Source organism: Rattus norvegicus, chromosome 3, assembly GCF_021556685.1.
Source record: "Rattus norvegicus strain SHRSP/BbbUtx chromosome 3, alternate assembly SHRSP_T2T, whole genome shotgun sequence".
In the NCBI taxonomy this organism is placed as follows: domain Eukaryota; kingdom Metazoa; phylum Chordata; class Mammalia; order Rodentia; family Muridae; genus Rattus; species Rattus norvegicus.
In genome coordinates this window covers 35841403-35858687 of record NC_141536.1, presented here as the reverse complement: position 1 = coordinate 35858687, position 17285 = coordinate 35841403, and the positions used below count along the sequence as shown (strand labels likewise).

Sequence of the window (17285 nt, the reverse complement as noted above, 5' to 3'; positions counted from 1 at the left end):
TTTTAATTGGTTTAACCTGTAGTAGGAGTTGTCTGCTAGTGGACTTCCAGACTTGATCCTCTAACGTCAGTGATAAAGGCATCGATATGTTTGTCAATAAGCCAAGTTTTGTGTCACTCGTTATTTGGTTGAATTGTCCAATGAGCAGCCATCTTTTTCTGTCTTACCTGAGCACAATGGCCATCTCTTTCTTTCACTCACACTTTTCCATATCCTCAGTCTCATGTACTCCAGAAGTACAATGAATTTTACATCCCCTGTTATTCTCAAGTATCTCACTTTTTCTTTATTTCAAACCTGATACCCGCTGATCCATCCATCTTGTTGCCCCCTGTGAGTATAATAATAATAATAATAATAATAATAATAATAATAATAATAATAATAATAATAATAACAAGAAGAAGAAGAAGAAGAAGAAGAAGAAGAAGAAGAAGAAGAAGAAGAAGAAGAAGAAGAAGAAGAAGGGGAAGGGGAAGGAGAAGGAGAAGGAGAGGAAGAGGAAGAGGAAGAAGAAGAAGGAGGAGGAGGAGGAGAAGAAGAGGAAGAAGGAGAAGAAGAGGAAGAAGGAGAAGAAGAGGAAGAAGGAGAAGAAGAATTATTTATCCTATTTTAAAATAACAAATTTATCTAGCTTAACAAATTCTTACTTCTCAACCTTTGCTACTTACAACCTGCAGATCTCTGATATCTGAGGTATCCAGGTAGGGAAGCCAAAATGACCCCAGTATCACTGATAGCCTCCCTAACTCCAGCCTAAAATCGTTTTGCTTGTTTGTTTGGTTTGGGTCTGGGTTTTGTTTTTCAAGACAGGATTTATCCGTGCACCTTTGACTGTCCTGGAACTCACTCTTTAGACCAGGCTAGCCTCAAACTCAAAGATGCTCCTGCCTCTACCTCCCGAATGCCACGACTATAAGTGTGTGCCACCATCACCCAGCAGGCCTAAGCTTTTACCACTTAGTCTTGACGTGTATTAGCAGGATGCCATGTTGATGTCACCAGAGAATATGATGGCAAAGCCAGTGCTGTCTCCTGTGACTTCATATCATCCCTGCTTGTCTGTGACCCTGTGTAACTGGAACAGTACTCTCTTACACCCTTGAAACTGCCCCACTGGTGTAACAAGTTCCGTGGTCAATTATAACATGGACATAATTATAACATGGACATAATTATAACATGGACATAGTCACAATTGTTTATGTTTCCCTGGTCAGAAGCTCGGGATTGATCTAGATGTTTGCATTTGTCGTCGTTAGGTTAAATACCGAGAAAACTTTGACAAGGAGAAAGGCAAAACACCCAAATACAACCCAAAAGACAGCCAGCTCTACAAAACTATGAAAGATGCCAACAACCTTGCAAGTGAGGTATGTCCTTTAATTGCGGTAAAGGTCATAACATACTGTCTGCCATTTTAATCCTACTTGAGGAGCATTAACCACATTCACGGTGCTCTCCAGTTACCACCACTATTTCCAAAGCTTTTTTATTGGCCCCAAACAAAACCATGAAGCAACCCTTACTTCCCTAAGCTCCTGATACATGGAATCCTACAATATTTCTCTCCGTGTCCTATTTTATTTAGCACAACATTTCCCAGTGCAGCATTAATTAGCATTGCAGCCCATTTTATGGCTTAGTATCAGTCCCGCATGTGTGCCACCCTTCTGTTGACGACACCCATTATGTATCTACACTCTGGTCATTTCTTCTTTTTGGCAACTATGCACAAAGTGGTTTTCCTTTGCAGCCACCCCAGAATTCGTTTCATGAAGGGGTATCTTGACTATCATTTTCCTTAGCGCTATTTCTCACTTCCTCTTTATGTGATTCTTTACCACTAGGTCAAATACAAGGCTGACCTGAAGAAACTCCACAAACCCGTGACTGACATGAAGGAATCCCTGATAATGCATCACGTCCTGAATACAAGCCAGCTCGCCAGCTCTGTAAGCTCCATCACTGGTTCCTCAGGCACTGGCAGCTGGCTTCCTCCTCTGGGCTCCTATGGCCTCCTCTCTGTTATTGATACATTCTGCTTACCACAAAATTACTATTTGGTGATATTCCTCCAAACTACACTAATCTACCAACCAATTACCCATAAAACACCATTGGCTGCAATGCCTCTCAGAATGTAAGAATGCTCGTTTGGGCTGGGGATGTAAGTCCACAGTGTTTACCCATGGGTTTGATGCCCAGGAGGAAAACAAAAAAAATAAATAGCTCCAGTTCTTGTAAGGATGTACAAGAGTCACCTGAAACAGCCTCTTGCTTTCAGTGACAGCCACTTAGAGACAGCCACACCACAGCAGTGTTTGCATCTGGTATTTACCAACAGTACCGCACGTGGTGTTTTACCTATCCAACCATTTCCTTTTCTTTTGGCGGGAGGGGGAGGGGTTGTTTGTTTATTTGTTGGCTTTTGGTGGTGGTAGGGAGATGACAGGGCTTTCTACATAGCCCTGGCTGGCCCGGAACTTGCTGTGTAAACCAGTCTGGCTTTGGACACGCAGACATCTGACACCTCTGCAGGGATTAAAAGCGTGTGCCGCGTGCCTGGCCCTTAAACACCTAATCTAAGCAGGGACGCCTGAGACTTTGCGGAACCTTCCCACTGATGTGTTTCTTTGCTCCTTCCCCTCAGTACCAGTACAAGAAGAACTATGAGAAGAGCAAAGGCCACTACCACACGATACCCGATAACCTGGAACAGCTACACCTCAAAGAAGCCACAGAGCTGCAGAGTATCGTAAGTCTATCAAGATGGCCTCCCCACACTGAGCTTCCATTTATCACAGTATTAAAAAACAGTATCAAGTCCACTCTAGGAACGGGTGGACTCATTTTAATAGCCATTGTTTGAGAAAATATTCCCCGGTACTGGGGCTTGAATTGGGTAACATTTTGAGATTGGTTTATTGACAGTATTTATATATAATAGAGAAATATACAGCTGCCATGTTTGTTATTCATGACAGTGCTGGAAGCCTGGCAGTTAGTTCCCCAGAGAGACAAACCTCTCACAGTAACCCTATGTCCTCAGCCAGGAAACACCAATAAATTGGACAAGTGACATGATCACACCCAACACTGTAGGAGTCTCTGAGTGTTATAATTATTCTTAGAGGAAAGAACTTACTAGTAACAAAGTCTTGGTACCACAAACTCATCATTATTGGGTGTCCTGGGGTATTAGCCAGAGGGCTGAGTTATGATAGGTGCTTCCCCATCATGTGTAAAGCAGTGTGTGTCCTCTTCCTGTGTTCCATCATGACCAAGAACGCTGAGTTGAGCAACGGCATTGAGGTTATGGGTGGAAGAGCCCTTGTCTTTCTACCTCTCAGTTTCTCCTCATGCCATTATCAATAGTGTGTTGACTATAAGGAAGAGACCATTTTACCTGCTAATGTCAGGCTTACTCAGTCCAGCTGTGAATTGCTTTCCCCTTAAATGCTAAGTTATCACAAATAGTAAAGTACATAGACACTGGTGTCCCAGAGGGAGCTGTTTGCTTTTAAAGCCTCACATGTTCTACAGTCAATGGAGACCACAGGTCTTTGGTAATAATAGTTCTTATGAAAGAACTAGAGGCTTTATCAGAAATATCAAAAGATGCTATTTATTGTCAAAATTCATATATCCATATCAAGTCTTGGATGGCCTCATATACGGGCAATTTTCTCCAAACAGCATTTCCAAAAATCAATATTTTTGCCAGATAATTGTTGCCAGTGATTCTTTTGTGTCTCTAAATTAAGTATATATTAAATCTAATTAGCTCGTTCTTTTCAGATAGCATTGATTCTCCATCCACAGGCATCAGCTCAAAACGGTCTACGCCTGTAACACAATAGGAAAGTCTTTTGGCTTTGCAATAAGATAAGCCACAATAGACACAATCGAAAGTATGTAGGAAGCTGAGGCTAGAGGATTCTGAGTTCAAAGCCAGCCTGTGACACATTGTGAGAACCTATCTCAGATAATATTAAAAAAATTAAGTAAACCAATAAATTGCTGCCTGTAAATAGTGTCTCTGTCTAGGAATTGACTAGTGGCAAAATACTCAATAGACCTTCTCATCACTAGGTGAAATACAAAGAAAAATATGAAAAAGAACGAGGCAAGCCCATGCTGGACTTTGAGACTCCAACATACATCACTGCCAAAGAGTCTCAGCAGATGCAGAGTGGGGTGAGTCCTACACCGCACAACAATGACATCATCAGACCAAAGAGCACTGGCTCAGCCCCGGACCCTTCCCAGCCTCCTAGAACATTACCCGAAAGTGGTAGGAGGTACAGTTTGTAACCTAAAAGCTTGCCCACTGCAGAAATTCTACAATCCAGTTATTTTCTTTAAGATGTTTTGAGTAGTATTCGTTAGACATGATTGGCTCCCACATTGTCATAAAAATCAGAATACGCTTATTTCTAAAACTGAAAAAAAAAATATGTGGAATACAATTTGAATTTGTCTTCACTGAGTGAAAAGTTCCTACTGCACAGATGCATGTGGCTTTTCCATGAATGTCACTTGGTGGGACGCCCCAAGCCAAGCAAGAGTGGATCCACACCGGCACATGCATGGTTACCATGCCAACATTCACTCCAGCCAAGTGAGGCGATCGGCCTACTTGCCCATCAGCAGATTAATAGATACGGGAAAGTGATGTCTTATATACACAGAGGAGTTCTACTAAGCCATAAAGAGGGAGTCATGTAATTTGCAGGGAAATAGACACAACTGGAGGTCCTCATGTTAAATTAAATAAGCCAGACTGAGACAAAGGTCCTATGTTTGCAGAATCTAGATTTTTTGAAAGGGCATGAGAGAGGGGAACAGTTTGTGAAGACAGGAAGGGAAGAAGGGGAAAAAAGAAAGACAAAGAGATGTAGCCTGAGATGGGGTGAGGGACGCAGTTTTGATCAAAGTGTATTATATACATGTATGAAAAAATCAAGTCAAAATGCCATATTCCCTATAATGAAGAGCAGAGATATTCTAAAAACAAGTCTTTTTCACTTTGAATCATAATGGAGAATGGAATTTTACTTAGACTCCCAGGAAAATGAGCCTCCTGGGGTCTTGTTTGCCTCTTCTCCATGAAGCCTGTCTCCCAATACAACAGCATCTTTTTTTTTTTTTTTAAGAAAAGTAGTTTGTGGACTTTCCTGGTATATGGAATGCAGGTCATAGAAAGTTTAAAATAGGTTCAAATATTGGTGACTCTGAATTAGGCACTATAGGAGTGCTCCGGTAACTTTGGGGGAGATTTAAAACTCTGTGAAGAAGTTGGGAAAGCACGCTTCTAATATCTGTTCCTGCTCTCTGTGAGAGTGGAGTTGAAGGGACCAGGGGAGGGGACAATAGCCCTTTCTCTCCATCATGGATGGAACCACAGAGTCCTATGCTACTGCCTCACTGTTCACCTTGTCTGTTCAGAGGTTAAAATAATAAGCCATGAGCCCCTTGATGCTCCCCTAGGGCCTAATAGGGCATGACTATGCCTGACACTGTAATGCCGGAGCCTAACAGTGCTGGCACATGGTAGATGCTGACTGTAAGGGAAGAGATAGTAAAGGAGGGAACAATAGGGCTGGTGGTATACACCTGTAACCTCAGCACCCAGGAGCCTGGTGCGGGAGGATCATGGGTTCAAAGCCAGCCTACCGCATGTCAAGGAAAGTCAAACGCATAAGGATGGGCAGTGCCAATGAGATTCAGTCTCCGAGGCTTTTCCTTTCTACTCTCATATCCTGGAGCTGCTGTAAATCCTGAAATAAAGTACTTTGTCCCTTTTAAAAACGGTAGTGAAGGAGCTGGAGAGATGGCTCAGGGCACTGGCTGCTCTTTCGGAGAGGCTCCAGGTCTGATTTCCAGCACCCACGTGGCAGCACAGAACTGTCTGGAACTCCAATCCTGGAGGAATCCAATACTCTCTTCTATCCTAAGCAGGCACAACCCCCATACACATAATAAAATAAAAGGAAGTTTAAAGTGCTCGGTGTAAAGCACGGGAAGCAAAAGCCCAACTACCCGAGTTCCATCTTGAAGACCCACAAGTCCCAAGGAGAGAAATGGCCGCTGGGAGTTGCCCCTGCCCTCCAGCAATGCACGGTGGTGTGCACATTGCAACATACGCTGTGGCGTGTGTTTGCTCCAGCGCTCACCCACAGTCACCCCTAGTAACGGAGATAAAAGTAATAAGTGGAACGGTCTCAGGAAGAGAGTAGATTTCAAGCCGACGGCCCATCCATCTCCCCATTATGATTCGGGTCAGCTCTGTCACAACCTCAGGCGGACTTCAGGGAGAGTCATCAACAAACTTCAGAATTGCTTTGGAGCCATTCGCTGCCAGAAAAGTATTTCCAGAACAATGAGACAAGTTTCCAGCTTATGACTTTTGTCGGGACTGTTGATTAAGAGGCCAAACCCTGAGAGGAAACATACTTTTCCTTCTTTGGACTGAAACGTAGATTCTAACAGAGTCTTTTTTTTTTGTTTTGTTTTTCCTTCCTACTCATATTAGAAAGAATATAGGAAAGATTATGAAGAGTCCATTAAAGGCAGAAACCTGACGGGCCTGGAGGTCACGCCAGCATTGTTACATGTCAGACATGCAACCAAAATAGCGAGCGAGGTAGTAACCACGTGGTCTTCCCCTCCCCCTTCACCCAATAATCACACTAATGACTCATCGCTGTGCTCCTGCCTGGGTTCACCTGACTCAGGCTTCCAGTTGGCATCCCCATGTTTGGTACTAGTGTCTAATCCATGGCCCGTTTTAATTCTTCTAATTTTTAAAATGGAATATCTAATAAAACATACCTACCTTAGTATCCTGTAGGGAAAAAAATCTAATAAAACATGCCTACCTTAGCATTCTATTAATTCCCAGTCTTGTATTTAATTATTAACCTCAACTGTGAACCATACACCCTGCATTTACTCACGTTTTTACTTACGCAACCACGGACTGCTAAAAATTGGAATAACTGTCTCATTTATTCATTCACTTGTTTTGGTTTGGTTCTGGTTCTTTTCACCTAAGAGAATGATCCGGGCTTTCTTGTCAGTTTTGTTGATTTCATTTTTGTAATATAGAAAGAGTATAGGAAAGACCTAGAAGAAAGCATCCGGGGCAGAGGTCTCACTGAAATGGAAGATACTCCCGAAATGCTGAGAGCCAAGAATGCAACTCAAATCCTCAACGAGGTAAGACCGTTGTCAACTGCTGTGCGTATATAATTGATAATGCACCTTCATCCTACCCAAGAAAGACCGAGAGAGAGAGAGAGAGAGAGAGAGAGAGAGAGAGAGAGAGAATAATCTTTCATTCTAAACTTTATATCCAGGCTAATTATTAACCGCTAAATAAAATAGGCATCCATTTCTGATGAATAGATATGAAAGCAGCATGGGCCTATAGAAGTTGTCATAACCAATTAGTGGCTAATATTACTTGACTTAGTTGTGATGTGTTCACAATGCTCATTCTAAAGGAAAACATCACACCACGCTGGGGTGGTTTGCACCTAAATTTAATCCTAATATGAACCTAACCAGATTTAAATTTTACTCTCTGTGCTAATGGGTTTCCCTTGGTTAACGTCACTGCACACGGAGCAGGAGGAACAAGCATGTCATACCGTCCACTGAAGGTAGCTGGCAAAGACAGCACCGGCAGCTACGGAGGAGCATGTCACGTGGACTTTTAACTCATGCAGCGCTGTCACCTACTAACAGAAGGCAGGGGACCTTTTTCTTTAAAACAAACAAACAATTCTTCTACAGAAAGAATATAAGCGAGACCTAGAGCTGGAAGTCAAAGGAAGAGGCCTGAATGCCATGGCCAACGAGACTCCAGATTTTATGCGGGCCAGGAATGCTACCGACATTGCCAGCCAGGTCAGCGCTTCCGGGAAGGCACGCCTGTCCAAACGGTAGCCTTGGTTATAAGGATGTACTGTTGGTCCTCTGTCATCTCCCTTGTTTGACAGTGACATTATATATTTAGCATCCTTAACCATCTGCTTGATGAAACATAAAGCCCAGGAACCATTGTCAGGCTGCTTCTGTCTCTGCCTTCCTGAGTCTACAACCACTGCGGACATCAAAGTGCGGAAGCCGGAGGACCAAATTACTGTGTGGAACTGGGGCAGATTCTGACATTCTCGTTTCTTAGTCAGTCCACTCCTTCTGTGGCACTAAGAATGCCTTCCTTAGACTGTGTTCTTTTTTTCCCCCTGCTTTGTAAACCTACATTTTAAACACATCCTTTCAGGCATCCAGTGTTGTCTGAGGCTCCCTAGTGTCTGGTCTTTATGTAAACCACCCCTACTCTCCTATCTATCTACCTGATTATCCCTTTGCCCATAGTCACCTACATCGATCTAATCGGACAGTCAGTCTTTCAACAGCCAAGACCTTGCTGAGTCTCATTCTTTAATATAAAACAATAAACACGGACAGGAAAGATGGTTCAAAAGCACTGGCTTCTCCTGTGGAGAGCCTACATCAGAACTGCAGCACCCTCCAATCAGCTCACTGCCCTGTATAAGCTCATCTTCAGGAGATCCCACATCTTCCTCTGGTCTCTGTAGGCAGCGGGGGTGCACATGACGCACAGACATACCTACAGGCACAACACCTACACATGCAAAAATTACTTTGAAAGGTATAAACACAATAGAAAGAGATGTATCGAGTGCCAGGAAAAAATATGATCACCTCTTCATTCAACCAAGCTAAGAGGTGCTGTGCATATTGTAAGCGTTCACCGGACTGTTGGGTGTCCTTTTACAGATTAAGTACAAGCAATCGGCAGAAATGGAAAAGGCCAATTTCACTTCTGTTGTTGATACCCCAGAAATTATCCATGCTCAGCAGGTCAAGAACCTCTCTAGCCAGGTAAGCATGTCCCTTAGGTCGAAGGTCTTCGTATTCCTCACATGCTGTTTTCTCATATCCCAGCTTCCCCCACCAAAACAGAAGGCATTACTTCCAATGTAGGTCTGAGCGAGAACGGAGATTTCTGATCAGATTTAAAGATAGACTGTAAGAAGGGTTTGGGTGTGGGTATCTCAGTGGTAGAGTGTGACGCCCTGGGTCACTAAAGCCCAGGAAGAAAAAAACTCAAAACGCTGTGTGGGAATTTCCAAGCGCTGAAGAGGGTATCCGTGATCCAATTCCTGATTCATAAATATCTTAGCATCTGTTATGATGTGGGTTTAAGGTGTGTGAGCACAAGCGGAAGACCCAGTAGTAGACCACTTGTATTGTATTGTACTGAATGAGTAACTTGAGCCACACAACCTGCGTCATCCCAGGCTGGATAGCGTCTACCGTCTACCTCCCTGCAAATCCTGGGACGGAAGGGATGGAAACTGGGTGGGGGAGGGGGGTCACACACCTGTAACCTCTGCGCTTGGGGAGAATGGGACAGGAGGCCAGTGTGGACTGAACAGCAAGACCTGGCCTGGCAAACCAAACAAATATAAAAGTGAAAATAAAGACAAACGGTGTCCTCTTCAGTGGTGATTAGAATGTACCTGCATGGGCAGGATGCGAAGAACCTCCCGTCTGCTGTAGTGGGAGGCCTGTCTTAGGTTTCCTGGCACACACACACACACACACACACACACACACACACACACACACACACACACACACATATATATATATATATATATATATATATATATATATATATATATATATATAACTATGGGGCTTATCCTGTCTATTTCTTGGAACCTTTCCCCAGAAAAAGTACAAGGAAGATGCAGAGAAGTCCATGTCATATTACGAGACTGTCTTGGATACCCCAGAGATGCAAAGAGTCCGTGAGAACCAGAAGAACTTCAGCCTCGTAAGTCTCTATTCCACTAAAGCCCAGCCCACGGGTGGGATCCAGCAGCTAAACTGGGGTGGCTTTGGGGACACTCGCTTGGCATCTCATGAGGACAGAGGGTGCACATGAATCTTCTCCAGGCTCACCTTGTGTTTTAATCCCAAGTGAGCATGACAGTCTTTCCTGATCAGTAGGTGTCCCCTTGTCATTGAGTACAAACCATTACTATCTTTTAACCAGTTTTTCAAACTGGTGATGTGTCCTTCTAAAACTAATTCTAAGCAAGAGATACTTTTAAATTTTTTAATGCACTTTGGGTTCTTAAAAATTGGTTTCTATTTCCAGGGGCACACGTAGCTTGGTGTTAGCGCGTATGTGCTTTGTGAGATGTGAGGTTCCAGGTTCAATCCCAGAAAGTCTCTAGCAATACCCCAGCACTAAAACTGGTTTCTCTCCAAACGTATTAAAGAATTGACTTTGGCCGCCGCTTTGTGGTTGCCGTGGCGTGGGCTTTCATTAATGTGAAAGTTTAACCTCCCGGCCACAACACAGAATAATTATAAAATGTGTAAGAGAATGTTGAAATCTTAACGGGACCTTTACTCTTTTTTCATAGCTTCAATACCAGTGTGACCTTAAAAACAGTAAGGGGAAAATTACAGTGGTCCAAGACACGCCAGAAATACTGCGTGTTAAAGAAAACCAAAAGAATTTCAGCTCGGTATATTTACTGTTTCCTTTCCTTCTAATGCTAACCTAATAATGCCGTTCTCTTCAAGAAGGGACACGGGCCCATGCTGACCCAGGCAATTAACCTCTAACTTGCCCAGTTAATGCTAATGGGTCTCTGATAAAAGCCCCCAAATTTCTAAATCATTACTCCTGAGAATATTTGGAATAACTTAACTCTAACCAAATAACTCTTCTCTTTGTATTTTTAATCTCAAAAAGTAACTCAGACAGTAACACACATTGTCTTGTTCCAAGAAGGTGGATTTCTTTGTGATGTGGTTTTTTTTTAATAGCCTTCTCCAAAATAACTGACTGACCATGCGTTTCTTTAATGAGTTCTGTGGTTTTTTATCGTGTTTTTTTCTCATCCTGTGTTAATATCCTGTGATATTCTAAATAGAACTCTCAAGAGCTGGAAACTGGCCAGCCTGGCCTATGTGGTTTCAGGCTTTGGTTCTGACAGGAGGACATCAGATGCTGTCCTTCAGCTCTTGTCTGGAAACACCGTGTAGTGTCTTGGTTTTCACAGAGGCCTGGCACTGCCCTTTCTCCAGGCACTGCCCAGGTTCCCCTCTTTGGGGTTAACACTGTCCTGATTCTGAATGCCCAGGTTTTATATAAAGAGGATGTGTCCCCGGGAACAGCAATCGGAAAGACTCCGGAGATGCTCAGGGTGAAGCAAACTCAGGACCACATTAGCTCGGTAAGGACACGTCCATCACTCCTGCCATTCTCGACCTGATTCCGATAAATCTGTGACTTCTGAGTCATACTCAAAACCTGTCACCAGAAACAGTGTCCAAGCTAAAAGCAAGTGTCTGCGTGTCGCTGTCATCACGTGCTACATGCTAGTGCAGGTTCTCACAAAGAGGAAGGTCCATGGGGGGAAACAGAGGCTTATGAGAAACTCTATCAGCCTCAGAAAATGAGCCTTTCCGCAGACGCGTGTGGGGCTACGTCTGTCCTAAGCAAATGGACTGTTGCTATGAAGAGGCTGGCGGACAGGAGGCCTCTTCCTACTTTTGCATTCTCTGATTCCTGTCGCCTCCCAAGCCTCCCGAAAATGTGAAATGGAAAGCCCAGAAAAATTATCCTTTCTGATAATATAAATAGCTCCCATCTCATCCTACCTGGGGCGCGAATCATCCCTTCATTCAGTAGAATCCAGAAGTGCACGCTACCTGACCTCAGTAGCTGTCTGCACTGCCAGATTTTACTACTTCAGTGTTTGTGAGGAGCAATGCTAGCCAGGCAGGTAAAACGGAGAGCTTCATGGTGCTCCCTCCGTGTGCAAAGTATTGCACAAAAGAAGTAAAAATGCCAAATGCCAAGGTTTGTAACCTTGGTTAACAGAATAAATTTTATATCTGGGAACTTGAAGTGGGGGGACGGGACCCCATGCTTGTTTGCTGCCATACCTCAGAACAGCAGAACAGGAAGCTACCATGCATGGTAAGCACTCAATTAAGAAAAAGGCTGGTGTGCGGCAGCACATGCCTTCAGCCCACCACTCAGGAGGCAGAGACAGGTGGGTGTCTTGTGAGCCTGATGTCAGCCTGGTCTACACAAGTGAGAGCTTGTCTCGAGACTACCCAAAACTGAAGGAGAGCTGTGTGTGACTCCCTGGTAGGATGTATACTAAACATGCACCATCTCCAACCCCCCTGAGCAATACAGGACATTTATCAACCGTACATATGTGGTGGGAAGAATTCAGCATGGAGTAACACCCTGGTGTCCCCATTTCCATGTAGGTCAAGTATAAAGAAGCAATTGGACAAGGAACTCCCATCCCTGACCTGCCCGAAGTGAAGCGCGTCAAGGAGACCCAGAAGCACATTAGCTCGGTACTGCCCCCTTCTTTGCTCTGCGTTCTTTGCTCTGCGTTCGTAGAACTAGCCACCTCTCAGCCAGTACCCTAGTTTCACCCATCCCTTCCTTCTGTCGAAGGCCTCCCTCCGGTGCCTGGGGATGCTGTGACTCTCCCTTGTCCCCCTCGGGTTGCAGAAGTCGCCGGGAGACTTCAGTCATAGCCGTAGCTCACTTGTATCACTCCTTGTACTCTAACTTCTCGGTGGCCAACTTCCTGTTGAACTCTGTCCACTAACCTGAAAAAAAAAAAAAGCAAAACGAGCCCAGGGGTTCTGTGTTGCTTTGGGTTGCAACTCCTTGCCTTTCTGTAATTTTGTGTGATTCAGGCGCTCCAACTGTCTCTGCCCCCATGTGTGTTCATGGAGTGTACCACCATGCCAGGCTTAGGCTGAAACTTAAGGCAGCAAGGAGATAAGAGGTTTAGAAAGTGGGCATTCCTGAGAACGGGACCCCCGTTGAAGGATTCAGAGAAAGGACTGGAAGAGCTTGAAGGGGCTCGAGACCCCATATGTACAACAATGCCAAGCAACCAGAGCTTCCAGGGACTAAGCCACTACCTAAAGACTATACATGGACTGACCCTGGACTCTGACCCCATAGGTAGCAATGAATATCCTAGTAAGAGCACCAGTGGACGGGGAAGCCCTTGGTCCTGCCAAGGTTGGACCCCCAGTGAACGTGATTGTTCGGGGGAGGGTGGTAATGGGGGGAGGATGGGGAGGGGAAGCCCATGTAGAAGGGAAGGGGGGGGCTAGGGGGATGTTGGCCCGGAAACCAGGAAAGGGAATAACAATTGAAATGTAAATAAGAAATACCCAAGTTAATAAAGATGGAGGGAAAAAAACCCTCTCCCAAAAATTAAAAAAAAAGAAAAGAAAAAGAAAAAGAAAGTGGGCATTCCTTACTCTTTAATTTAAAGTCTGTTGATGATACCGCTAAAAGAAAACATAGATTTAGGGCAGGGACGGAGGACACAGTTCAGTGGTGGAACATTTGCCTACCGTGCACTAGGCCACCGAGATCAGTCCTAACAGTGCAAATAAAACACAAAAATAGACACAGGGAAAATAGACCAACCAAGAAGCACTGGCTTCCTCAATCCTGTAATCATGGCTAAACATTTCAGAGGAACAAAATACAGAGTATGCCCACTCATATCATTGTCCCACTAGGGATGGCCTAAAGCTTCCTTAGAGCTGGGAGTGATACGTGCCTGTGGTCCCAGCACTCAGGAAGCTGAGGCAGGAGGAATCCTGGGAGGTTAACACAAGTCAGAGCTAAGTAGCCTAAGAGCTTGTCCCAAAAATAGTGATAGAAATAGAAGGTAAAAATGCTAAGGATTATATCAGGAAATACACAAAATTCTCAATGACTCAGAAGAAGTGAGGATTAGAACATCATGTGGTTAGAAAGTTGTAAAATAGACAGCATGTGCTTTGAGTACAACTATGTAGGCACACTTAGGCTCCAGACGTTAAGCCTGGGTGCCATGAAACGGTTACCTTGGGATTGCTTTGGTTTCATTTTTGTTTTGGAGGGGGTGGTTACTGGAAACTGAACCCAAGGCTTTGCAGGTGCTAGTCAAAAGGTTTTCTCACTGTTTATGAAATTTATTATCATAATTTAAAGCATTTTAAGTATTGGCTGTAGGAAATGCAAATTTTAGTTTCCAGTTTTCTAGATGGCTACAAATATTTATGGACTTCTTTTCCTCCGTCCCTGAGTTCATTTTACAAAGGCAGCTTGCTTTCACGGATGCTCACCACAGCTGCCTCCCAGAGCTATAATCTGAAGCATTTGTGGTGACTCCGCTTTCTGGGTCTTCTAATTATTCTGCAGGTTATGTACAAAGAAAACCTGGGAACAGGCATCCCAACCACTGTCACCCCAGAGATTGAGAGAGTCAAACGCAATCAAGAGAACTTTAGCTCGGTATTTACAGATACATGAAATAAATTCTTTCCCGTTTAAAAAAAAAAAAAACTACCAGAATAACCTACTGTTCAAAGTAACAGCTTAACAGCTCTGTGTGTTTTATGTATCCTCCTCTGATGAAAACCACCTGACCTGGTTCAGAATAGCTCCTCTTCTCATTGCTCTCTAACAGTTGCAGCAACTGACTGGTGTGAGTTAGACCTGAGACACGGTTAGCGGCATTAACAAGCTTCCTTGGGGTGCTTGAACCCTAGATCCCAGTGCTTCCTACTCTACCTTTCCCAGACATGGCGGTGTAAAAGCTGATGCTGTGACTTTCAAAGCCTTATCCTGACTAAATACTGCTCTCTCAAAGCCCCCTCCTTGCCCACCCACCCCACTCCCTTCCTCTGTCTCTGCTTGTTTTGAATGTTTTCTGGATACTTTCTTGTATCTCCCAGGTTTTGTACAAAGAAAGTTTGGGAAAAGGAACCCCTACAGCTGTCACTCCAGAGATGGAGAGAGTCAAGCGCAATCAAGAGAACTTTAGCTCGGTATTTCTTAGGGGCAAAAAAAAATCCTGAACCCCAATTCTTATTAAAATAACGGTCGCATTAATGTCCTTAACAAACAAATGTAAAATTACTAAGTTCATATAATGAAGGAATGATGCCAGTTTTACTTCAGACTTCAACCCAAATCTAATGAAAGTTTTAATAATGGTGTGAAATTTTAACTGTTTTCTTTAAATCACTCCCATTAAAAACTATAATCCTCGGTTTCCTTCCCCCAGTCTAACTAGTATGGTAAAGGTCAAAAGTTAAATCTAACATCCTTCCCCAAAGGTCAGTACTAATCAGAATTGAATTTTACTGTGGCGTGATTTTTTTTTAAAATATTTGTAGCTTTTCCTAAGCAGTCATGATTCTTAAACATCTTCGTTTGAAAACAGACCAATTCATAGTAGCTCAGAAATATTTACTTACGTCAGGGAGTTTTGTTTGTATATGAAACATTACAGGTAAGCTTTCCCTTGGAATGTATTCAGGGTTACTGGAGTTGATATTTATGTAGTTTTAATGTTTACAAGGATTTATTTAATCTCCCCAAGTCCTCTTTTTTTGTTTTTTGTTTTGTTTTGTTTTGTTTTTTGTTTCAGTGTTGTCTCTAACTCATTATAGATAGTAACTTCTGTTAGCTTACATGCTGCCTTATAAAGCCCAATCCTCTATATTTGAGAAGGTATGTGTATGCATTGGTGTCACCACTGTAGTGTAGGGACAACTTAATGTACAAAGGCAGTCACAGTTGGTCTGTTTCTTAGTTTTACTTTACTTCTGTGTAAGAACAGGAACTCGTGGTGATTTAGGATGAAATCTGAGATGGATTAAAATGGAAAGATGGATCCATGCTAATATTGACTGTTGGTTCTGTGCACGCAGATATTGTACAAAGAGAACCTGAGCAAGGGGACCCCCTTACCTGTCACTCCAGAGATGGAGAGAGTCAAGCGCAATCAAGAGAACTTTAGCTCGGTATTTCTTAGGGGCAAAAAAAAATCCTGAACCCCAATTCTTATTAAAATAACGGTCGCATTAATGTCCTTAACAAACAAATGTAAAATTACTAAGTTCATATAATGAAGGAATGATGACAGTTTTACTTCAGACTTCAACCCAAATCTAATGAAAGTTTTAATAATGGTGTGAAATTTTAACTGTTTTCTTTAAATCACTTCCATTAAAAACTATAATCCTCGGTTTCCTTCCCCCAGTCTAACTAGTATAGTAAAGGTCAAAAGTTAAATCTAACATTCTTCCCCAAAGGTCAGTACTAATCAGAAATGAATTTTACTGTGGCGTGATTTTTTTAAAAATATTTGTAGCTTTTCCTAAGCGGTCATGATTCTTAAACATCTTTGTTTGAAAACAGACCAATTCATAGTAGCTCAGAAATATTTACTTACGTCAGGGAGTTTTGTTTGTATATAAAACATTACAGGTGAGCTTTCCCTTGGAATGTATTCGGGGTCACTGGAGTTGATATTTATGTAGTTTTAATGTTTACAAGGATTTACTTAATCTCCCCAAGTCCTCTGTTTTTGTTTTTTTGTTTTGTTTTGTTTTGTTTTTTGTTTTGTTTTGTTTTTTGTTTCAGTGTTGTCTCTAACTCATTATAGATAGTAACTTCTGTTAGCTTACATGCTGCCTTATAAAGCCCAATCCTCTATATTTGAGAAGGTATATGTATGCATTGGTGTCACCACTGTAGTGTAGGGACAACTTAATGTACAAAGGCAGTCACAGTTGGTCTGTTTCTTAGTTTTACTTTACTTCTTCGTAAGAACAGGAACTCGTGGTGATTTAGGATGAAATCTGAGATGGATTAAAATGGAAAGATGGATCCATGCTAATATTGACTGTTGGTTCTGTGCACGCAGATATTGTACAAAGAGAACCTGAGCAAGGGGACCCCCTTACCTGTCACTCCAGAGATGGAGAGAGTCAAGCGCAATCAAGAAAACTTTAGCTCGGTATTTGCGAGAGAGTTCCTTTAACCCCATATTAAAAAGAATTCCGATAAACAAAATTCTCACCATTTGTCCGTTTATAATAATTTAACAAATACTTGGGGGGAAAAACACACACACACAAACAACTTCACCAACTGAATCCTTCTGCCTTGGATATTTTACTCACCATTTAATCTCAATGCTTTGTATTTTCTGAAGTACCCCCTAAACCTTCTTCATGTTAGACGTGTAGGCATATCTGTACTAACTTTATGTCTGTATGTGGTGTTGTGAATTGGACTCAAGGCTTTGCATGGGTTAGGCAAGGACTCTACTGCTTGGGCCCCTCCCTTAATACTTTGAATTGGTTCCTTTCCTTTTCAACTTCGTTAG

The 17285-nt window shown here is 42.8% G+C and overlaps 1 protein-coding gene across 51 annotated transcripts in view; it reads left to right on the top strand.

Annotated features, from left to right (window-relative positions):
• Positions 1-17285, top strand: part of Neb (nebulin) — a 197819-nt gene that overhangs the window by 166344 nt on the left and 14190 nt on the right. For 11 of the 51 annotated variants that reach the window (NM_001419519.1, XM_087651598.1, XM_087651587.1 and 8 more), the window contains 16 exon segments: positions 1263-1373; positions 1851-1955; positions 2654-2758; positions 4096-4200; positions 6539-6649; positions 7114-7224; positions 7804-7917; positions 8815-8919; positions 9776-9880; positions 10479-10583; positions 11205-11297; positions 12349-12441; positions 14306-14398; positions 14842-14934; positions 15823-15915; positions 16821-16913. In NM_001419519.1, coding sequence (NP_001406448.1) covers positions 1263-1373; positions 1851-1955; positions 2654-2758; positions 4096-4200; positions 6539-6649; positions 7114-7224; positions 7804-7917; positions 8815-8919; positions 9776-9880; positions 10479-10583; positions 11205-11297; positions 12349-12441; positions 14306-14398; positions 14842-14934; positions 15823-15915; positions 16821-16913 — 1635 coding nt within the window. 51 annotated transcript variants of the gene reach the window in all.